General features: G+C 38.2%; 3 protein-coding genes across 5 annotated transcripts; all 3 read right to left on the bottom strand.

Annotated features, from left to right (window-relative positions):
* Nucleotides 1–2,475: 2,475 nt before the first annotated feature.
* LOC126792522 (ferredoxin-thioredoxin reductase, variable chain) lies at nucleotides 2,476–2,922 on the bottom strand. Its single transcript, XM_050518929.1, has one exon. It carries the CDS (start codon nucleotides 2,920–2,922, stop codon nucleotides 2,476–2,478), a length of 447 nt encoding a protein of 148 aa, XP_050374886.1.
* A 411-nt stretch (nucleotides 2,923–3,333) lies between these two features.
* LOC126789931 (sphingoid long-chain bases kinase 1) lies at nucleotides 3,334–12,506 on the bottom strand. Its single transcript, XM_050516013.1, has 9 exons — nucleotides 12,366–12,506; nucleotides 11,618–12,202; nucleotides 11,169–11,540; nucleotides 9,925–10,018; nucleotides 9,772–9,809; nucleotides 8,093–8,239; nucleotides 5,344–5,443; nucleotides 3,987–4,924; nucleotides 3,334–3,804 (listed from the first exon to the last, which is right to left on the bottom strand). The coding sequence occupies exons 2-9, from the start codon at nucleotides 12,158–12,160 to the stop codon at nucleotides 3,652–3,654; spliced, it is 2,385 nt and encodes a 794-aa protein (XP_050371970.1). The 5' UTR covers nucleotides 12,161–12,202; nucleotides 12,366–12,506; the 3' UTR covers nucleotides 3,334–3,651.
* Nucleotides 12,507–13,560: 1,054 nt separating this feature from the next.
* LOC126792723 (katanin p80 WD40 repeat-containing subunit B1 homolog KTN80.4) lies at nucleotides 13,561–20,620 on the bottom strand. 3 transcript variants are annotated; one of them, XM_050519185.1, is made up of 19 exons: nucleotides 20,496–20,620; nucleotides 20,285–20,415; nucleotides 20,069–20,199; nucleotides 19,853–19,970; nucleotides 19,535–19,761; nucleotides 19,270–19,372; nucleotides 18,531–18,601; nucleotides 18,331–18,405; nucleotides 18,119–18,262; nucleotides 17,794–18,025; nucleotides 17,091–17,609; nucleotides 16,579–16,638; nucleotides 16,384–16,499; nucleotides 15,996–16,130; nucleotides 15,004–15,078; nucleotides 14,759–14,871; nucleotides 14,347–14,463; nucleotides 14,158–14,226; nucleotides 13,561–14,006 (listed from the first exon to the last, which is right to left on the bottom strand). In XM_050519185.1, exons 2-19 carry the CDS (start codon nucleotides 20,310–20,312, stop codon nucleotides 13,943–13,945), a joined length of 2,397 nt encoding a protein of 798 aa, XP_050375142.1. In that variant the 5' UTR covers nucleotides 20,313–20,415; nucleotides 20,496–20,620; the 3' UTR covers nucleotides 13,561–13,942. The 3 variants fall into 3 exon arrangements, with proteins under 3 accessions (XP_050375142.1, XP_050375143.1, XP_050375144.1); XM_050519186.1 differs by having other exon boundaries at nucleotides 13,561–14,003; nucleotides 20,285–20,590; XM_050519187.1 differs by having other exon boundaries at nucleotides 15,996–16,121; nucleotides 20,285–20,590.
* Between the last annotated feature and the right edge of the window lie 2,394 nt (nucleotides 20,621–23,014).

Below are 23,014 nucleotides of genomic sequence, written 5' to 3'. Positions count from 1 at the left end.
TTGATCTCGTAAATCCTACTTTTTGAACCCAAAATTATAGGTAACTCTCTCGTACGACCTTCAAATTAAGCATGTCGCGTGTCCACATACTCGTATCAACGCCCTCTTCAAGAATCTGGAGGTCTTAATTCTGATTAGCCACTAACTCGTAAAGTCTACTTTTGGAATCCAAAACTATAGGTAACTCTCGTGCATGCCCTTCAAATTAAGCGTGTTGCGTGTCTACAGACTCGTGTCGACTCCCTCTTCAAGAATCTGGAGGTCTTAACTCGGATTAGCCACTAACTCGTAAACTCTACTTTTGGAACCCAAAATTATATGTAACTCTCTCATACGACCTTCAAATTAAGCGTGTCGCGTGGCTACGGACTAGTATCGACGTCCTCTTCAAGAATCTAGAGGTCTTTAGTCGGAATAGCCTATATCTGGTGAACCCAAAATTATAGGTAACTCTCTCATATGCTCTTCAAATTAAGCGTGCCGCGTGTCTACGGACTCGTATTGAATCCCTCTTTAAGAATTTGGAGGTTTGAATGCATGAAAGGTTGTAAAACGTGAACTCTCATTTTTAGGGATAGAGTTGAATGACTAACATATTGTCCTTCTAATTATTACAAAGATACGTAATCTGTACCGATAATGATCTCCACATCTTTGGAACCTTTACATTGTTTACAACATCTTAAATGTGTTCTTTACGGTGTACGAGATATCAAGCACACAATTCTCGTACGGTCTCGAATCTTGTAAAGCAATTGAAATTGTTATGCTTTTAGGCCCTGACTGAATTTCAAAGGTTGGGTTCTGTTCTAGTACTCAGGGGCGGATCTAGCCCTTTTTTAGGGAGTCTCAAGCATCCCCAAACTCAAAAGATTTCAAGAAAATTTATGATGAATTTTACTCCTTAGCCTTTTTTTAGAGAGACTCAAGCATCCCCAACCCAAGTTCAAGCATCCCCGATGTTGTAATCCTAGCTCCGCCACTGCTAGTACTCATATACATACCTCAAGGATTTGAAATGGTGTAGGATGGTTTAGATGAATGAGGTCCAGATGGGTTTTATATAACTGTTTCACTTTAAAAAGTATGAATGATCCAAATGAGCAACAAATTTGGCGTACAAAAACTCTCAACTACGAGAAGCATATCATATCTGGAACTCAAGTAAGAGTAAGTTTCAGTGTAGTTAAGACAATACTACAGATATACATACTGTTCCAATGGACCAAAGTAGACGGTGAGAATCCATAGAAAGCATGGTAAGTATACAGAATATGCATTAAAACTCCATGCACACAAGTTTTCTAAAGTACCATCATCGTAAATGCATACAATCTGTGTCAGGATAAAGTCGTTCGGCGCATCAGAAGATAGAATCTGAAACAGTAACATAATCTTCAATACTTTGGACTGAACATTGAATTCTGGTTTCCATCCTGAACATCATCAATTCAAATTCCCTGCATAGTGTTTTTACACCAATTATCCTGATCATATTGGTGTAGCCACAATTTCGCCCCTTATCTCCGAACAAAATTATATACTAATGAGCTTCAATTGCACACAGGCAAAAAGCGACAAACCAAAAACCAACATCTCATTTCTTCATGAAAAGCATAACACATTGATTACTAGAACATGTCACGCTTGAATGCAGATAATCACCAAGGTAGCAATCCTCACTTTCTAAGCAATTCATACCCAGATTTTTGGGGTCACAAATCCGGCTAAAGACTCGTACACATATAGGATCTGGTGGAGACACTCGGACACAAGGTAAGGAATCTGGATCCAGTTATAATTGTAGGAACCAACCGCGGTATGGAATCATAGACTCACAAAAATTACACGGTTGGAAATGCAGAAAAGTAGATGATGTATGTCTTAGAAACAAAAGTCTGCCTTTGGTGCAGGAAATCCAAAACTAGGAAAAGAAAATGCACGTAAAGCAGGGATTTATAGAAAAGACGCCTCCAAGTTGGCTATCATTAACATCTAGTCCTGTATAGATCGTTGTTGGCAAGGATAAGTTTGTATAATTCCCACTGAAAATAGAACCTGAACAGTTTCCCCCGCATGATTTAGCAAATTGCAAAGCCATACACCCAAGTCCAGGACTGTCATTTAGTTTGGAAAGTTTATTAGAAGTTTGATTGTTGTTGATTATCTCAACAAGATTTCATAAAAAACCAATTAAGGATATTACCAATCAAGATAAACCTGTAACACAACCATGTATGTTTGGGATTGAAAATTGAATCCTCTAACCACCCTGAATACATGAGGTAACATCCAAGTGTATTAAATTGCTTACAGACACATGCATATCCCAACACACATGTAGTTGTTGATCAGTGTCGAACAAACTTTGAACAGCAACCAGATAATGCAACTGAAAGTGATAATGACAAGAAAAATATAGATACAAATAGTGCAGTAGAGAAACGAACCGGGCAATTATCAATTGACAAAAGATCAAAGGTATTCGAACTCGTCCTCCTTGAGATGCGCAAAGAATTTGACAGGGCCACGGCCTTGGACGTCGACAAAGAACTGAACTTTATAAGGGAGATTGGCAGAAATGCGTTTGCCCTTCCAGAGGGCAACGTACTGCTTGACCTCACCTTCCATGCCAGTGATGTCGACTTCAGCAACTTTGGGCACGTGGTACACCTTAAGAGGAACGGTGACCTTAACCCTAGCTCCGATGACTGCTTCCGATGTGGATGGAGACAAATCGGATCCGACAGCGACTTCGCAAACAAGCCTTGTACTTTTCCGACTCGGACACCCACCTGCCGCTGGAAATGACGAGGATCGTGAATTCATTCGTCGCGCTGTACTGAAGGCAGCTCTGGCTATGGCGGGGAAAGGGGCCGGGGCCGTGGCCGAGCTTAATAACCCAACTGTTCCTCCTCCCATAATCATTCTTCTTCTTCTTATCCTATCCCTCAGACTCTCTGATAAGTTGTTATTTCCAAGTTCAATCTCCAACCCCGACCCCAGATTACAAATTTATTTAAATTTTCGTTTATTTCTTTTTCTCTTTCTAAACCTGCTGATGATGATGTTTGAGAAAAAAACCAGATGATATCTGTTTATATCAGTAAATCAAATCTTAAACCAAAGTCCGACAGGTGTCCGAGTGTGTACCACAGTCTGAGTTTTCCCCCACCCCCAATCGTTTCGTTTCAGACGAATGGTCTATAATGTTTGCTTCACCCATTTGGCTTCAACTGTCTTGTGCCTAGATTATTACAAGTAACATAACACATACGCTAAAGCTATTTAGTATTTAGTATCTACTGTCTTTCACCGCCAAAACACCCATGCGGGACCATAACAAGAATCAATGTATTGACAAAAGAGGGCCGATCAAATGTCACAGAACAAATATGATATGTTGAGGGCGGTCAGAAGAAAACGAGTACCACGATGCTAAATACACAAGCAACTCGCACCAGATATGGCAAACAAGGAAACAAGAAAACACCAATAAACAACAACACAAAAGAGCTGAACAAAGAATTTACAGGTGCCTCAGCTGTTTGAAAGTAAACCGGCCAAGGGTCAAACACAGAATAGTGTAGGTCTTCTATTTGGTACTTCTGACATTCTTGCATATTTCACGGGTAGCAAGAGACATTGTAGTCAGATGTGATGGCTATGGGAGCGACCAATAAGTCTGCACTGTTCTGGAAGCAAAGAAGAAATAACTTGCCCATTAAGTGGAAAAAGCTCCCCATCAATGCCACAACAGTTATGGGTGTGCTTTCCTGATGCCTTGATCTTCACTGACTTAACCTGCAATAGGAGACTAAATCAGATGGCCCTTCCACAATTTCACACGAGAGAATTTATGGTCCCAACCCTAAACAGTCACCAAGAGAATTTAAAGTGCCAGCTTAACCTCTACGAATAACAAAAAATGATCAACTAGCGTGCAGTCAAAATGCAGCTTCATGGTCCCAAGTAAACCTCCATACCTTGACATTTTCCACGTATGGCAGTGAAAGATGCCTACCCATCTGCAGAAGCATGAAAAATCTCAACAGCCTTAATCGCCCACTTCCATGAACTAGGAGCAAATCCAAGGTGTTGTCGTCATGCTCAGCTTTCGGTGCCACAACTTGAGAACTCTGAACAGTTCTGCATGCATGATTGCAAACAAGAATGCCAAGCAACTGTCCCTTGGTCACAACCCATTTATCTTCATACCTTGGCACAGCTTCCTTCATTCCTGCTTCTATATCATCTGATGGCCCTGGCAATTCAATAGGATTTTCCACAGCCCAATTAGGTTCGCTATCCCACTTGGGTTCTGCATCCCAAATTGGGCCTGGATCAGAAAGCGTGGATGATATATCCTCTTTATCATTTGTTCCAGTGTTTCCCCAAGAAGATCTAGAGGCCTCATGTGTGGCTGTCAATCCAGTCCATCCTTTATCTGTCCTTGACTTCGACCGGGTCCTTGGCCAGTTTGGAGTTGTTGACAGGGGCAGCTGAGGATGAATAACTTCTGGCTCCGCAGTTATATTGGTCCTCCCAATTGACAGTCTTTTTGCTTTAGGATCTAGGCCGCGCACATACTCAGACGGTTCAATGCTAGCATGAGTGCTGCTGCAGGTTGTCTCCAAGTCACCTCCAGACATTCGACTAGGAGTCATAATGGAGTCAATACTTGATAAACTAGAAGCTCTTGGAATGCCATCGGTATTTGATCTTCTCATAATGTCCGTGTACAAGTCTGACAAATCAACAACTTCCCTTTCAGCTGAGAGTTTTCCTTCTAGATCCTCTTTTGTGGCTGGAAGGTACTCAACTTCATAGCTGTACTTCGGCAGGCATAAGAATTTAAGAAATCCAGCAACAAAATAACGCAGAGGACCAAAGCGCTTCTGATATTTCTCAGACAGCTCCAACACTGCAATTAATACATGGCCAAACATAACCACACACACATATCATGATCATAAAATCTGGACCAAACTACTATTTCCTGACCAAGGTATCAACCAACCATTTAGATTTTCATGTTGTACCCAACTTGGATTTGGAGATTGAGTATCACACTATCACCAAACAAGATAAAAATTTAATAACCATAAACTATGTTAATTTTGATGCTTTCACAGAAAAACAAAATAATTAAAATAGTCCAAGTGAGTCGAACTGAGTATACTAATCCAATCAGGAATGATTAACCTACAAACCACAAAGTAACATGAGAGTAATACATTAACTAATAAGATCCCCCTACATGCCGATAATATATAGAGATGAGAACTAAGTTCATGATACTATAAATCAAGACAGAATTTAATCCAAAGTATAAGCAATTACCATCACTCACAAAACCATAATATGAGACCGTCATCCCAAAGTGGATAACACCCGTCTGAATCCACTCAACAGCAAAAACATCTGTAGCAGTAAGGCCACCCTGAAAGAAACATTAAACCATAACAGTGCAACTTAGCAAACAGACATTTCCAGGACCTCATAGAGAAGAATCTAGCTGAAAGGTCATTTCATGAATCACAAACAACTTAAAATGTTTATAAATCTTGAAATGCCACAAAGCAGAGCACAAGAAAATATGGGATCAAATTAGGATCCCAAGTCTTGAAGTCAGCGACGGAGGATAGTGTAGGTGCAACCCGGGCAGTACCCCATGAAACTTTCATTTTCTCCTAATTAAGTAGGTTAATTATCCTAAGTTCCTAACCTAACGTGGCTATGTATATATAGGCCAATCAAATTATCAGTGAGAAGAGCATAATTATACACCAGAGATTATAAGTCACACACAGCAATGCAACACCCAATAACCCCCAAAAGAAATAACAGAATCTCATTACAAAAAAAAATAACATCTCCATGTTCTCTTTATTTTCCTCTAAAAGATTTTCTGTTTTCATGGTTGTCAAATTTTAACTCGATTCTTGGAGACATGAAGTTTACCCAATCTTAAACTATTACAATCATCATGTTATTAATTGAAATATCTCTTTATTTTCTTTTCTCTTCATGAATTTCGTATTTTTTTTTTATCTTTCTAATGAATTGATTTTGATTTATATTCATATAATTGGGAAAAAAATTTGACCAACTATATTTTGAAGTATTTAGCAAATAAAAGTTTAGCCCAGCCAACTGTGAAATCCTAGCTCCATCCTTTTTGGACTTCCTGCATCTTTAACATTTTTGAATGTCCAGTAGCAATACCCTTGCCCCATGTCATTTCTAAACCAGCACAGGTATAGAAGGTAAATCACATGGAGTATAAGAATCAGTTTAATTATGTTTTAGAACCAAGTGTTTCAAACAAGCATTTACTTCCTAAAAGAGTTCTTTGTATTAGTTTCATGCACATCTAGTTGGTAATGAATGGAGTGCAAAGTTAAAGAACTTATCCCCACATAGACACACAACAGAGTGAATCGTTTCAGTCTGACCAAGTTGGGAAGAGGCTGAACTGGCCGGAAAGTAATCGATTGCAAAAGCGTAGAACACAACGACACTCATATCCCCCTGTGCATTACCTCATCTAAGATTTAGAAAGATGAGTTTACCGATTGACAGGCATTGTAGAACTAGAGCTTCTTAAAGAGTGCGTACACCCACACACCAAAATTGCAATTCATCCAAATCAGATGCCAGGAACTGTTTCGGACGTTGCAATATCATCCAATTTACACTTATTAGTTACTGCGAGTTGGCATGCAATATACACTCGGCAAATAAATCCCAATTCCACATGGTATGCTTCATTGATCCTGACAGATGGCATCCAATTTTCAAGGACCAGAATATCCTTAAATAATATACATGATCAACTCATGATACGCAGATCTTATTTGTCACACCACAGGCATGAAATTTCATCCACGTCACATTATACCATTATAACTACCACAGGGTCTCAGAGATTTCATACTCCCCTCTACTGCAACCGGAAAGTCAAGAGACCTCCAACCTTGAGTGTCACCAAGAACTATTACTCATCAAAAAACTAGTACTTGTCATATGGTTCACCTACTAGTCGTTTTGTGAGCAACAATCCAATTCAGCTTTCAGTTGCTTTTGACAACTCACGAGATTATTCTGGAGACTGCATGATGTGCAGAATGAAGACGTTCCTTCGAGGAAGAGAGATGTTTTCAGGAATAGGAGCTGATGGGTATGTTCTGGCATTTGGATGAACAGATAAGTTTCTGAAGATGAAAGGGGGGTGAGCATGGGTAATTTGTGGGAGATGGTTCTATTTGGCCTCTCCATTGGCTACTTCTTCTTGGGAGTCTAGGGATAGTTTTTTATTTTTTATGTTTCCTCTGATAGGAGAGCTTTTGTTGTCTTTTTCTTAAAGTTTCTTGCCAGTAGGTTGACATTTCTGCTGTAATTTTCTTACTTTAGTGGATTTTTCCACTCTGACAATTCCATCTTTTCAGAATTTAATATCCAAAAAAATCCGTACAAGCAGGCTGGCACATTTAGACACAGATCAAACCTCCCTTTCTTTCCTCCTCTACACACACGCACTTGCACCTATTTATGTGTATCAATCCAAAGCACACAGAAAGCCAAAGTTTCAGTTAATCTCCCAACATCATGGAAACGCATGAGGGCCTTGTTTTAGAGTTAAGCAGTTCGGAACTTGAATTGGTATTTAAGCCAATTTTACCTTCCTCAATTTTTCATCAACCCACGACAATCATCAAAAACTGGCGATACTTCTGTATTATGGGAGTTTGCACAGATAAATGGAAATGACGAAAAGATATAGTAGAATATGGGAGCAAAAAAGGGTTTACAAACAGTACATTTATGCTTTACCTACAAACCTGCTATAAAACCTACTTATATGGAAAGGGTATAATATAGTATAGATAAGACAGAGAAAAATGATTTATGCCTTACGATGTCATTTTTGCTTAGCATTCAGGATAGGTATGTTTCTCATGCAATCTATTCACTTGATGATGGTTTAACATGGAAAGTTAGTCTCTTTCTGATGAAATCCACTTCTGTAACATATCCACTAAAATTGAATTTCACCGCGCTTTTATCTATAATATAGTAATCTCATTACCTTGACAATAGCTATTGCAGCAGAAACTGGATCTCTAACACCAAGAACCGTCCAAACTAAAGAATTATCAGAACCAGCAGGTATAATTCCAATTGGTATGGAAATTCCTTCTTTTTGGTTGTCTCTACTGAGTAAACCATTTAGAACCTGTAACCAAATCAAGGTCAGTTGAACTGTTTCATTAAACGAGGAAAATACATGAAAACAAGAAATGAGTAGCCCAATAAAAATGATTAAAATATGACTACAGTTTTCAGCGACATTTAAAATCATCCAACTTCAAACATAAAGATGAGTATTGAACCTTACACACAAAGACATAAAAAAAATTGCACACATAAATAAGAGAAGAGAATTCACATTTGTGGGGCATTGAAGAATATCATGATAGAAAATATCATACCAATCATAAATGATCATCCAAATTAGGGAAAATGATCCAAGTCATAAATGAAGGAAGCTTGGGTCCTCAATCATGTACAAACCAATAGTATTATATCAAATTATTGTGTAATGTAACAATCAATAAAAACAAGTGAATGGTTAAGTGGATGGCAAAATTTAAGTGTTACTAAGAAAAAAAAAACTAAGTTGAGACGACCAAGTATTTCCTGCCATAAATTACCTCAAGCAAAAAATCCGACCAGTAACAAGAACTGTAAAGAGAAACTATTGAAAGATAGGCAGTCTCTCTCTAACTAGATCCTCCTATTCAAGAGAACTTAGCTGGAACTTTTTGAGCAAAAACAAAATGTACTTCAATTTAATTATATCAAGTCTCAGCCCCATAGGATGATAGGAATTGGCAAGTTAATAGAGCATATGTAACAAATAGGATTTTAATGACCTATTCCTTTCTCAACCTTTTCAGCATTAAGGCTAATATGTGAAACACATCTACCATTAATTTTAGTCCCGCTAGTTCCTGTATTATAATGCGAGTCCAGAATGAAAATGGTGTAGCCCTCCAAAACTTATTTCTCTGTATAAAAATTGGAGCTGTCTACATCTAACTTGATTTGGGATAGTTTCAAAGAAACCTCAAATTTCAGGAGGATTAGGGGAAGGTCTGGAACTGTAATTATTCCCCAAATTTAACATTAAGGAAAGGTTTGGGGAGAAACGAAATTGCATTTGTGAGTTCACCAGACATCCTATAATCAACTCAAGTACAGTATTTCAATCAATCAAGTTAACATGAAAGAAGTTCATCCAGACAAGGTCTAGCCATTCTTGCTTCAAGGGTGCCATATTTGCCATACTTTAGTGTACCATATGATGTGGCAGTTAACAATCTCACTATAGGCCATACACTAACGTATAAATGACATATTATCTGTAACATCATGCATTCTATTCAGCATTGTCCACCTGTAAAATAAATTGTCTGAAGTGCATACTTTAGGACAACCTAATTTATTTATATACATATATATATATATATATATATATATAGAGAGAGAGAGAGAGAGAGAGAGATAATGCGGCTCTAGTATCCTGAACAATTGTCCAATCTTAGACTGTTATATGCTTGCAATTACATCAAAGGTTCAAGGAGTAATCTTCAAACATGCAAAAAGAATAATTATTGATTTGTATGATATATATATATATATATATATATATATAAGAAATGAATTCCCAAGTATTACAGAAAAACAAGGAGCCAGACAATGTACCTCATTAATAATTCCATCACCCCCAACACATATAATTCCTGAAAAGATACAAAAAGTTGTGACATGAATAAATGTAAACTGTAAAGATGAAGAAAATCAAAACTCACAAGGAAAACTAAAAGGTGTGATCAGATACTGCACTATCAGTAGTACCATCAGGACAAGTGCTGATGTCAACACTAGATGCAAGTTTCTTAGCATGACCTGCCGATGTTGTTTTGACTACCTCCAGTTTGAAACCTGCAAGCTGTCACAGCTCAAAGATGAATACAGATATAAACTCTGAAAGATCTGAAAGAAATAATTAATAGATCAATGTGGCAGCCATTTCAACTATGAAGATCAAAATAGATAGCAAATACGATAAAATTTAGTACTGAGCTTATATTTCAAAACTAAGTTTAAATATTAAGGGTATGAGGCGGTATAGTATACCTTTACCTATTTTTCGTATACAATGCATAATACTAAGTTTGACCAGTAGCTCCATGAAGCTATCAAGACTATATGTGTGTGTGGGTGAGGGTATACAGAGTATGTGTGGGTGCGGGGTGCTAGAAAATAACAATCCAACATGTACTTGTCATTACTATCTTTTATAGCAGATGTAACTAGGCATTGTGTTTATAAGTTACTAACTATAAGTAAACTTCTAAACCAAATGGAAAACAATATATTAGCCAGAAGTAAGTCTAAGAAAAGAATGGTTATTTGCTTTTGAAATCCCGAAATGTTCGGGTAGCATCACCTGGTAACTTTCCATATGTATTAAAACAAAGGATTAAATACTTGTTACTCCCTGTACTCTGCCTCATTAAACAGTTTTGTCTAAAAGTTTTTTAAATTAAAAATTTTAAAAATTTGGACAAAACTGTTTTATGAGGCAAAATATAAGGAGTAACAAGTATTTTATCCTAAACCAAAATTGAAAAGTTTCTCCAGGCTGGCACTAATCGAGTGGTAAACAAACAAGATTAGGTCAAACACACCAGAAAAAGTCTTCTATTTTAAACTAACATCTTAACATAAAGCACACTAGGTTATAAGACAAGACAAGTGTTCCTTGGAAGATAAATTCCTTTTATTTCAGGATACTATTTGATAAGTGATACCACTGAATTAGATGCTAGGATAGAGTTTAGACATAGGAAACACGACAATTAAAAGGAAGGGCAATAGGCCACATGTGTGTGTGTGTAGCATTTTCAATCACAAATAATTTCTTAGCTAAAACATTACAAATAGATTGAGATGAACGGACTTTGACAATCATTTGTGACACACAGTAAGTTCGATTTACGAGGCATAATCCATTATTATAAATACACAGCACGTAGCAAGATATATATGCCCAGATCATTGAAAAGGAAGGGCAGTAATATTAAAATACATCTTACCTTAAATATAGGTTCAACAATGGTGTGGAAAACCTTACTCGAACGGCCACGTCCAGATCGTGGATTCAATATCACAAGCATTTTTGGTGGACTCTTACATTTGAAGATTAATTCAGGGGGGGTATCAATGGGAAGTAATTCTGAGGACGCCTGCTTCTTGGAAGATAGTAAGGGATGAGGCAAGCAATTCACATAGCACTGCTGATCAGCAAGGCCACCAACCCATTGAACTGCGTCTTCTATGCTAGAAGCCAAGAACCGAAAGTCCTTGCGATTTCGTCGAGGTTTCATGAAACAAGAAAGGCCACAGGAACCCTTTCTAAAGGGGTAAGAATGCACGGTAAAGTGTCTGAGCCCAACATTGTATGAAACCTGTAGAAAGAGCGAAAGAAGAAGATTACCGTATGCAACTTGACTCCATAGAGAAAAGAGAGCTGGGGAGTGCTTACCGAGATAACATCATCCAGATGCAGCATGTGAGAACCCCAAATTAAGGCCTTGCTCGTGAGCTTAGCATCAACAGCTTCCTGGTGGGTAATATTAGTGGACGAGGAAGTTTGCTGCTGTTGTTGTTGTGCATCAGTAGAAGTGGGGTTAACAAGGGTGGTTTTACTCTTGTCCAAAACTAACTTTCCAGAGAAGATAGCATAACCCAACAAATCAGAGTTTTCATCTGCAGCAGCAGAAGCCGGAATGTCAATTCTGTGATCGAAGGTCTTGAGGGAATTGGGATCATCAGCAGAGGAAGGAGTATTGGGAGTCTTGGAAGCCTTGATCTTGAGGCGTTTCTGTTTCTCAGGGAAGACAATTGGGGAGGAGTGCTGGCCGCCAGTAGCAGTAGCTATTTGGGAGCACAAACCCAGGCGCCGGAGGGACTGCTGAGAGGTCGTCACTCGCAAACTATTCTTGGAAACACTCCCACTCTTCTGCATATTATTTCCTGCAGCTTTTGATATTGCCTTTGTATTTTCTTGTGAATCCAGTTCTAACATTACGCAGTAATTGCGGCATAAAATATGATCAGATCAACCAGCCTGCATATTTGATGTTTTTCCAATTTACACATGTTAATTCTCCGCTCAAAATTGAACTGATCGAACTTAATTCAACGACAAATCGCCATTTCTACAACTCGGACTGCGAATCATGTACAACGCAATAGATAAATCGGAAAACAAGAAGAAGGCGAGCACTTACGAGCTGAGCTAAGCCGCTGGTCATACTACTCACCGGCCGTGCGGATGGAGATCTTTCAGTCAATCAAAGCAAAGCAGCCCTCTTTCTTCTTCTTTCGTCGGAGTCGGCCCCTATCAGCTTCTCCTTTCTTTTTCCCTTTTTTTTTTTAATTATTCACTCGAAATAGGATTTGTAGTTCAGGACTCTGATATTCTAGGATCCGCCATTGCTAGTTTTTTATTATTATTAATTTTTTTAACCTTCGTTTATTTAAATCACCGCTACAATCTCTTCTTTATCGATCTTCCAACTCACACGCTCCTATGTATGATATTCGAACTCATAACATTAAAGGATTTAACCGACTACATTAACTAAGACATGGATCATCGGACTATTCTTTCTATAATCTATTCTTTTACAAGTCTACAACATGATATCAACATGAGCTCCTAACTGGCTCACATATATTCTCTCTTACTAAATTACACTCGCATTGAATGGATATGAGGCTAGTTTTTACTAAATGGTCATTATCTCTACAAAACTATCCACATGGAAACGTGGTTGAAGACTGTTTGCAAGGTATGCGCGGGTTGTTTGTTTCTTCAATCACTTTCACTTTTCATGTTTCTTAGTGAGCGTGGGATGAGCAAAATTGTGTAACTATTGAGTAAACGCATGACTAAATGCTAGTTACCCAGTAGTTATGCAGCAGTCACCCAATAGTTACACAGTAGTTACCCAGGGTTGCCCCAAATCAAACCCGACCCGGATCAAATCTAAGCCACCCCACCTCTGCACATTTGACTTCCCAATAGGGACAGTAATAGCAACATGAACCGAAAATCCCACGATGTAGCTGCCTCCCAGCCGCCTCTAGCCCATGTCCAGAGATTGAGAATTTAGAGTTTAGAGAGGATCAACAACACGAACCAGACCTTCGGTGTGGCATCTGCGTAAATATGCTAAAATGCCGCCGTGAAACATCGAGCAAAAATTGCTCATCCGACGACAACAAGCTCGCCACCGGACAAGATGAAGACATACTATTCTTTCTTTCTCTAGTTGAAATCGTTTGTTTCACTTTAACGTGGTTTCTACTAGTCATATTCTTTTATATATATATATATATATATATATTAATAATATGGCCTTCTAAAAATCAAATCAAAGTCGTTGAACACCGGAAGGGTGGCCCAAGTACAAAAATATCTTACACTACCCACCAATCTATTGCATTGGAACAAAAATATTTTACACACGTAAATCAGCATTTAGGTGGCCACAAAATACAGTTTAATTTGACCGACTTGTAAACAGCTAGGGAGGTGGATTTGTCGTCTCTTCTCCACGGAGCAGAAATGAAATGATATTTGCAAATTGCCCAAACAGGATGCAGGGGGGTGACATGTCAATTAGCCTCTCGTTTCTTTAGTGAATAGTTAGAACCAGCTTGTAGTTAGCACTAATGTACAGCAACGGAGTGCCCAAGCCAGGGCCAGGCAACACAACCATTAAATCATCAGGTTTTGAAAGAAGATGGGTGCATTGCTTTAGAACGCAAACCCGCTCTACAATGGCATAAATTAACTCCGTCATGAAACCTCTTGAAGAGCTAGATTCAACTCTTGTGCAGACTTTGCTATTGATCCTCCTCTTCTATGGGCAAAAGAATGAACAAAAGGATATTGGCATCTCCAGCAAAACAAGTACAATGCAAAGCATAGAGCAGTTGCAAAGAAAATGAGTAGGACAAATATTATTAAAAAAAAATTAAGTGGTCTAAGGCCACTAAACTACAAAAGGGCACCTGGTAAGAGCAGGCAAACAGCGTTTGACCTCTTCAAGCTCCATGAAACACATGTTGCAGCGTTCCAATCTATGATGAGAAGTACATCTGATTAATTCTTAAAATCTAAATACAAAAAGGCACAGATGATGTGAAAAAAAATATAATAACTGTATAGAAAAAAATACATTTAGGCAGAGCAAGGCATACCTTTGTTCGGCCTCAATATCAACACCAACAGATGATGACGCTGATAATGTTGAATATATCACAGAACCAAATATTCTAACCAGCTTGAGCAGCATTTCTAAAGAAATGCCTAAATGCCTGGATACAATCAGTTATCATATAACGAGAAAAAAAACTTGCAGTTGAAAGAAAACTAAACAAAAATCCAACAACAGCAATCACTATTGTTCTCATAAGATGAAATTTTATCTGCAGCAAAGTGAATAACTAATAACTACGTTAACTTATTATATCTTACATATTTTCCATTTTTGTTGTATGACTTGTGATGTTTTATGCAGAAAGTAAGCAAAGCCTATATAATCTGCTTTAAACTTTCTAGCAGCAACAAAACTATAGAGATACAGGAAGGAGAATGCTATTTAATTCTTACCTATCCATTTTGCTTTTTAGAAGGCCAGTGAGTAGTGGCAGAAGACAAGTGCATACATCCAGGTTGACAACGTCAATTTTGTCAGTCATAATGCTAACTACATCCGCAATAACCTGGATTAACAACACACAAGACATAAATCAGTTCTTGAACATAACATCGAGAGGTGATCTGTTCCACATTCTATTTTACAGAGTTTACAAAAGAGAAGAACAAATTCAGTCAATACCACTGAAATTACTTACAGCATGATCCGACATCTTCTCCATTGCACCAATCACCCCCTTAACATCATTTCTCTGCCAAAATCTATAGACTACCTGCAACAATTACCCACCACTATCAGCAATTTACTGGTTACTAATTAAATATGCATATTCTATCTTTAAAAGGTCATTTTTACACTAAGCAACACTTCAAAGAGTAGCACCACTAATTTTCAAACCATCAGCAAACCCTACTGTGCTTTCAGCCCCTACTAGTGCCCTAAAAAAATGTCGCTACTGTGCTGTGACAATTTTAAGGGTTAGGCTAGGGTGTGTTGATGCACAGTTTGCATGACCTTTTTCTTAAAGTTGTATAATGACTAATGAAAATAGTAATATTGCCCTGAGAGTTTTAAGTGAGCTGATAAAGTTGAAAATTTTTATTTACGACTTAAGTAGTTAAAATAGTAATATTAATGTTGAAAGTAGAATTTGGTCCTTAAAATTGTAATTACAAGTTTGAGCAATCAATTACCACTTTGAGGACTAATATAACTACTTTATCAACTCAATTACAACTTTGAGGACAATATAACTACTTTGATTAATCATTTTACAACGTTAGGATAAAAGTCGATGCATAACATGCATTAACTTATACTGGAATTTCCCTACTTTTAAAACTGCTGTTAAGGTATAAAATATTATGTTCATGTGATTTTCATGAAAGCAGCTTCTAGAAGTAACCTTGATGCTACTTCTCAAATCTGTTGTCAGTAACCTGTAATTCAAAGCTGCTTTTCTCTAATTTACCTACACTACAAAATGTAAAATTTCAAATTATAGCTGAGGTTTTCAAATAGTGAAGCAATCCAAACAGGGTATGACATACAACTCATGTGCTTTGATGTAATGAGCCACACATAAGTTCAAACTTCAAAGATCTCCGATCTTACTAGAAAGAAGAACAAGATTCATAGAGAGATAGCACATAAAAAAATCTCAAGCATCCCAAAATCGATAAATATAACCTGTAACTTGGCTGAACGAGATTGCATGGTGCTAACAAATTGGTCATGTTTTTCCAAAAGATCTGCAATAGCATCCTCATCACAAGCAGATACCGTTTCTTTTTCGGTAGATGTAGTATAGCCTCTCTGCTTAAACTTCAAGCAAAAGCAAAAAAGGAAATAAAAAAATGTCTCATACTGCAGCTAATAGTTTCTCGTGAGTGCTCAAAATATCTAACGGGCCAACGAGGAAGGAAAAATCATTCGAGAAATGGCAATGAATTTGCATTCAGATTTAATTATGGCAGATGTCATCCTTATAAAAAAGATAAAAATAAAATAAAAAAGTCACTTTCTTCAATGCTTTATATGATAGGTGTGATGACAGAAAGGTGTCAAAAAAGCATACCGCATTCAAAGGATTCACTGCAGATGCTGATCCCAGGGTAGTCTCGGAGAAGGGTCCTTCATAGTTAGAACATCTCTCTCTTCTCTCCCAATTCACAGCAATTGACCGCATTCTTCCTAGACATACCATATATAGCTTGGGTCATACTTCTGTACACTAGTCATAGAAATGAAGCATGACTAAAAAGGGCTATACCTCCTCTTTGACCTTCAGCAGGGTATCCATCTCTCATCACCTTATGCCCTCGAGTTTCAGCTACGTAGAAAAAAAGAATAAAATTGTAATATTAAGCTAAGGAAAAAGAAGCTAATTGTAAAGACAAATTTGTAAGTAATATTAAGATGAGAAATAAACAAACTTTCATAAATATCCCAGTAATCAATCAATAACAGAGCTACCCTGGTGAGCCTCAGTTACTACCAGGCTACCAGCCTAAAAACAATTGTACATGTGTGGGTTATATTGATTTGGTATGTTTTGGGCTATGGACTGTGGTAGATGTACATATGCTAACTGTGATTCTCAGTCACAAACCATTAACCAATGAAGTAGTTGATGCAGGAAAAATAAGGACAATCATGTGTTCCATTGAGATTAACAACATCTAACCGTAGCTATGAGGCATGGTTTTAAAAAATTAAAATTATGAATGTTTCTTTCGAGGAAAACTATAGTGGATAGTGTAGGAGTAAAGATTAGATACATACAACTTTCATGCTGGTAGCTAGCAGATGGATGTAACGATGAACTTATTTCCTGCTTCCCATGTCCAACATATCTGTCATCCTTCATGTTTTTTTCAGCACTATCTATTCCTTGGCTTGAGCATATAACTGTTGAGAAACCGCTCCTATCTACAGTGCTGCTTAACTCGGTAGCCATAGAAGTAGTCGATTCAGACACTATAGAGACAGTTGGCTTCTCCACTTCTTCTCTGGTATTGGAAAACTTTCGGAAATCATTTGTCTTTAACTGAGATTGGAATGGCATTGTTCTGCCAGCAACACTGGCTTCTTTTCTGGACTCGGCTCCCAGCTCTGACCTCATACTGGTTCTAGGCACAATTACAGGTATGACATCCACCTTATTAAATGTTGGGACACTGGTCTTAATAGAAGTCCTTTTCAGGGATGTTGCACTAGGAACTGGCACTAAACTAGCAACAATAGTTTTTGGACTGGAGTTCAGACTGACTCGTTGAGGAGTACCAGGAACACTTCCAGTAGCTTCATACAAGATCCACCAAGATGCATAGAATAGACTAAACATCAGAGTTAATTAATGACAAATATAATGTGAAATAAGCAGAGAAAAAATTTATGACTAAACAGATTGGAACTGCATACAATCCAACAAGAAAAAAATAAAAATAAAAATAATAAAAAGATGAGACGTTACGAAGTTGCCTACATGTCAAACATTTTTGCTCCTTGGCGGGATCTGAATTTTGGGAAACTGATAACCTTCCAAGGGATTTTGTTTCCTTCACTAGAGAATCTGTACTCTGAGAAACAGAGAGCCGGCCTAAACTAGACCTTGCAGCGTTCTCATTGAGTACAGACAGATTACCACCAGCCAATGGTTTTGATTCTGAGGGCCCATTCAATCTGCTAGCATTACCAACTGCATATGGCTCAATGCGCTGCCAGTAAACACATCACTTTAAAATGAATATCTACTACCACCAGGTACAGACAAGTGTTCAAACTGAGTATAAAGATGAACTGAAAAATACCGAGATGTCTACAACCCACACTCCAACACAACTTTGATTGTAGGAGCATCCAAGAAGCTTTCCCTCATGAACATTAAGATCTGACAATCGCGACCAACCCACATCCACAGCATCATGGCATCTAATTGGTTCCCACGAGAATACCTACATAATAAAATTGTAAGTAGGCATAATTATGACTTGTATTGTTGTAAAGGATACCAAGAGCTTGCCTTCAAATTTTCGTGCAAACCACAGAGCAGGGCCCTTCCGTCAGGACTAAAAGTCAAAGAACGCACTCCAGTTGTCTGATAAAAGCTCAGAAATTAAACAGATACTACAGTAGAGTAAATATCCAAAAGAAATCAAGATGCTGATATGGAACTCTAATTAGTAAGAAACAAGAGCAGTGCTCAGTCGGACAAATAAGTACCTCAGGTCCAGCAGAGCCAATTAGCTCAAATGTTTCAAGATCCCAAAATTTTACTGTCCTATCTGCTGAACCTAAAGCAAAGTCAAAGAAAAAAAGATGTGAGTTGTCTTTGAGAGTAATATATTTAAAATGTTGCACTTATAATTGATCACTCATTTTATAATTGAGACCATAAGAGCTAGTGGATCCAAATTTATAGAACACTTTAAGCCTTGCTATGAAATCTTAAGGCATACAAATCTATGTCAAAGAAAATAATACATATGTTCTAATTACACGAACAATAATAGAACTCAAGCAAAAAGGATCAAGAATGTAAGTAGATGGAGATGAGGCACATTACTACTTTAGAGGCATATCTGAAAGCTTTAATATATAAAGAAAATATCAAAAGATATAAGGCAAGTTGAATACTATTCTGCATTGATGCTAGAGTCAGAACTAGCAAGAAGCTAACGTGGAAATTCAGCCATATGTTGAACCACAAAATGAACACTAATAGTTGTACACCATACACTAGCAAGAAGCTAAAGCCCTTATGCATGTGTTAAACCACAAAATGCACACTAATAGTTGTGAATTAGCCGCATGTCAGATCAAAAATGAAACTTGGAATATGTTCAAATAATACAGGACCATTTCAAGGTAGATACTAAAACAACTCTGTTGGCAAAGTGAATAAGCCAATAATGCCAGGAAAACTGTAGAATCAATTAGCTGAGAAGATAGCAACACTAACCTGTTGCTAACAGGAACTCATGGGGATGAAAGTCTATGCATTGTATCTGGCCGTCATGACATTTGAAATCATGCAGGAGCTTTCCGGCAGTCAGATCCCACAACTTTTAAATTACACAGGCGGATATATATTACTTGTCAGAAAAGGAAAAACACAATGATATAGTTCACTATTTACTGATTACCTGACAACTGACATGTGTTAAGTTGCATAAAGATAGAATTACAATTATATCATATTCTATAATAAAGAAAACAAATGTAACCTTGACTGTGTTGTCCTCTCCACCAGAAACAACCCAACGTCCATCTGGAGTAAACCTGATGGCATTGACACCTCGTGTGTGGCCTTTATATGTGTGAATACAGCCCTTCTTCCTGATATCCCATATTTTTAAATTTGTGTCCAGGGAACCGGATGCAAAGAACTCTCCAAAAGGATGGAAGTCGACAGATATACAATTGGATCTGTGACCAGTAAGGGTGCGAACAACTAGACGAAAAACAAATTGCAAAAGCAAGTAATCAGAGGATGAAATGAAGATAGTGGTGGGAAATGAAAGAATGAAGAAAGCAAAGCGTACTCTTAGCCTCCTCTAAATCCCAAAGCTTAATGGTACCACTTGCAGCCCCGGCAGCAACTAACACCTCTGAGGAATCAAAGCTGACCGAATCAATGCCACTTGTGTGTCCAGACAAGCTCTGCAGGCGGTGATGTGGTATACCCATGAATTTATATATATACATACAACTGATACAACAAGTAAAAGGAAAATGTGTTGAAAGAGTATGGTTCGTACCAGTAAGGCATTGGGTTTGCCAATGGCCCACAGATTGACCTTGTGATCTTCTCCGCCAGTAACAAGAACCCGCGAAGTTTTCCGGCCAATCTTGAGGCAATTGACGGCGGAAGTATGTGCTACGAATTCCTCTGATCCATCTCAGGTCAAGGCGAAACAAAGATTTTGCAAATAATTAAACAAATAAAAATAAAAAACAATAAGTGAAAAGGATACGTAATTTGTAAGCGCGCTTAGTAGTCATGAGCGACGGCGGAAACCCTAGAGAAAATTCCTCCTTATTTTCTTTCTCGGGAATCTCCAGACATTCAAATCAACTATGGCCCCGATTGCAGCACTCCAGATCTCTATCAATTCTTTCCAAATTTTTCAAAATGTAAAGAAAATATAATGGAATAGATCGATCAGAGACGAAATGAAAGCTTACATTTGGTTGGGTGGTTGGTTGGAAATGCTGCTTCTTCGCTCAAGCAACTCTAGACTTCCTGGCTACTCTGCGTCTGTGTTCAACTTTCTTTTCTGTTTTTGTTTTGTGAACAAAATTAACAAAAATTGAAATAAAATACGGCTTAACAGAGTAAAGGCCAAGTCGGAGGGAAGCAAGTTACTGTCGCAGTAAGCACTGTAAATTCATTTCCCACAGTAGATGGCCCATCAGTCCACCACCAAACAGCACATTTCATTGTTGGTTGCTCCATCAAACTCAAAGGAGCCCATCACCGCTTTCACGATTTTTTTTTTCGGATTCATGGAATTTATTGTGAGTTGAATTCACAATTTCCCATGTATAAAAAAAAACGCTGCACAAAAAAAATGTTGCACAAAAAAAAACACTCAAGTATAGTATAACAGCTTCGTTCACCTAAAATACAAATTTAAGAGATGTAATGAACAATCTTATCTCGCCCCCATGTGTTAGATAAAAAAATAAAATCAAAAATAATTTATAATTGTATTTTTTCACTTGTCCCTCGTAGTTCCTTAAAAATGTCCATTAGGTGAACAACCATTTACATAGATATATTGTGTTTGAGGAGAAAGTAATTATTTATTTTTTAGTACGAAAGTCAATGAGATTTGATTCAGTAAGAGTATAAAAATAACTCACCCATAAGGGCACTATTATTTCAGTGTCTAGTAAAATATAGAAGATTGAATAGATGATACAACCAAGCCTCCCAAACACTGTGACTGGACTCAATTAGTCCACTTTAATCGTGGAAGAAGGGGACTTCTCCACGACTAGTTGGGCTCGCCACATGGCCATAAACACCCAATCTAACCATACCCAACACAAATCAAAAGCCCAAACCAACTTGAGCTCATACCCAAGAGCCCACTCCAACCATTGCTCTGCACGGAGCCATGACGCCGCCAACCTTCCTCGTCTTCGTCGTCGACATCCCAAGCATCTTCAAGCTTGACATGAGCCGATTTAGGCACTCCCACCGTCAAAAACATTGTCATCTGCCTTCCAACTGACAGCATCTCTGCCATGACAACTCAACCTACCATTACTACCAGAACGGCCTACATTTCCATCTTCAAGATCCAGGCGCAAACGCCACATATACCAACTCTGCCATACAAAGCAATCTTGGGTACCGATAGGAAAAAAAAGATCCCAAACCCATACCCCGATATATTCGTCATCGCAAAGCTTAACTTGGCACTGAATCCGCCACCCAACACCACCAAAGAAGAGAGAAGAAAATTTCAAAGGGCAAGTCCAATGCCCATCACCAGCCTGTCAGGAGAATAAAGAGTATGAAAACCCTTTCATCCTAGCCAAGGATTCACCAAAATTGGTCAATTTTCTATCAGTCGCCACCGTCGAGGTTTGGTCACTCAAACCCTAGCATAAGTCAGAGAGCGGTATTTCTATTCAATAGGAGATAACTATGTTGTGGCAGCAGCCATATATATTGTAACCTCATACCTCATTTGAGGCATCGATGAATGAATGAAGTATTTCAATTCCCTTAGTTTAACTTTCCCTTAGTATTTGCTCCTACTACAAGCAAACCCTAGGGTTTTGCAAGAGAGTGGCGGCGACCTCTAGGAGCCGCTTGTGTGGGACGTCAACGACAACCCGGACTCTGAAAGCTATAGAGGTTGTTTGATTGGTTATTCGGTTTCTCAAAGGCCAAACAATCGGCGGCAAAGGAAGGGAGACACCGGCTCCATTTAGATCTACGTCAAAGTTTTAAGCTTTGAAGTGGTGCACGACGTTAGGTATGCATATACTAGCTAGAATAGGTTGTGCGTGTAGGGACACACTGATTTCCACTAGCATTGCGGTGTACGTCGAGTGTTAGGGAAGGAGCGGCATCAACTTTCTCAGGTTTCCTCTACCAGTTTCCATGGCTTCCAAGCCAGCTAAATCACCAGATTGAAGTGGCGGCAAAAGCCCTAGGGGTTCGAATCCGACTAAATCCATAAGTGAAAATGGAGGAGATGTGGGCTGTTGGGCTTTGGTCTCTTGGGCTGTTATGCTTAATGGGCTAGACTTTGTATTTTCATTCATGGTTTCTTTTTTTGTGGGCTTGGTCTGATTTTGAACCTCATGGGAGATCCTCCTCAAATATCTAGGTTTTCGACCATTCTTCTATTAGGGTACACAATTAATGCCTTGGGCCCAAATTGGTGGATGGATTTATCATAACTTAGTGTTTGAGGAGTTACATATTTGCTTTGCATTTTCATTCATAGTTTGTCCACTTGTTTAGACCTTTCTCAGACTTTGATTTGTATAATAAACATGTTTTTGCGCATTTATTTTCTTTGCTTAGGTTTAGCTTGTATGAGAAGTGGTCTATCACCTCTTATATTTAATCCTTGTGATCGTGTATGACTTAATGCCAAATAAATTTCTAAAAAAAAAGAAGCCCTACATCGATGCCCATTTCAAAAGAAAAACGTTCATTGAGAGAGTGGATTATACCT

This window comes from Argentina anserina, chromosome 4 (assembly GCF_933775445.1).
Source record: "Argentina anserina chromosome 4, drPotAnse1.1, whole genome shotgun sequence".
Taxonomy (NCBI): domain Eukaryota; kingdom Viridiplantae; phylum Streptophyta; class Magnoliopsida; order Rosales; family Rosaceae; genus Argentina; species Argentina anserina.
The sequence above is the reverse complement of the archived record's forward strand: the minus strand, read 5'-3'. Positions and strand labels throughout refer to the sequence as shown.

Bases quoted from the DNA above. Each gene is read 5' to 3' on its own strand.
- LOC126789931 (XM_050516013.1), bottom strand. From the start codon at position 12,160: ATGTTAGAACTGGATTCACAAGAAAATACAAAGGCAATATCAAAAGCT. The intron at 10,019-11,168 runs GTAAGATGTATT...GAGCTGTGACAG, and splicing joins TTGTTGAACCTATATTTAAG to CTTGCAGGTTTCAAACTGGA. The intron at 4,925-5,343 runs GTAATTGCTTAT...TATTAATTGCAG, and splicing joins TTATGGTTTTGTGAGTGATG to TGTTGGAGCTGTCTGAGAAA.
- LOC126792723 (XM_050519185.1), bottom strand. From the start codon at position 20,312: ATGACTACTAAGCGCGCTTACAAATTAC. The intron at 19,762-19,852 runs GTACGCTTTGCT...TTTTTCGTCTAG, and splicing joins GGATTTAGAGGAGGCTAAGA to TTGTTCGCACCCTTACTGGT. The intron at 14,007-14,157 runs GTGCCCTTTTGT...TTTTGCCCATAG, and splicing joins TGTTTGCCTGCTCTTACCAG to AAGAGGAGGATCAATAGCAA.
- LOC126792522 (XM_050518929.1), bottom strand. From the start codon at position 2,922: ATGGGAGGAGGAACAGTTGGGTTATTAAGCTCGGCCACGGCCCCGGCC.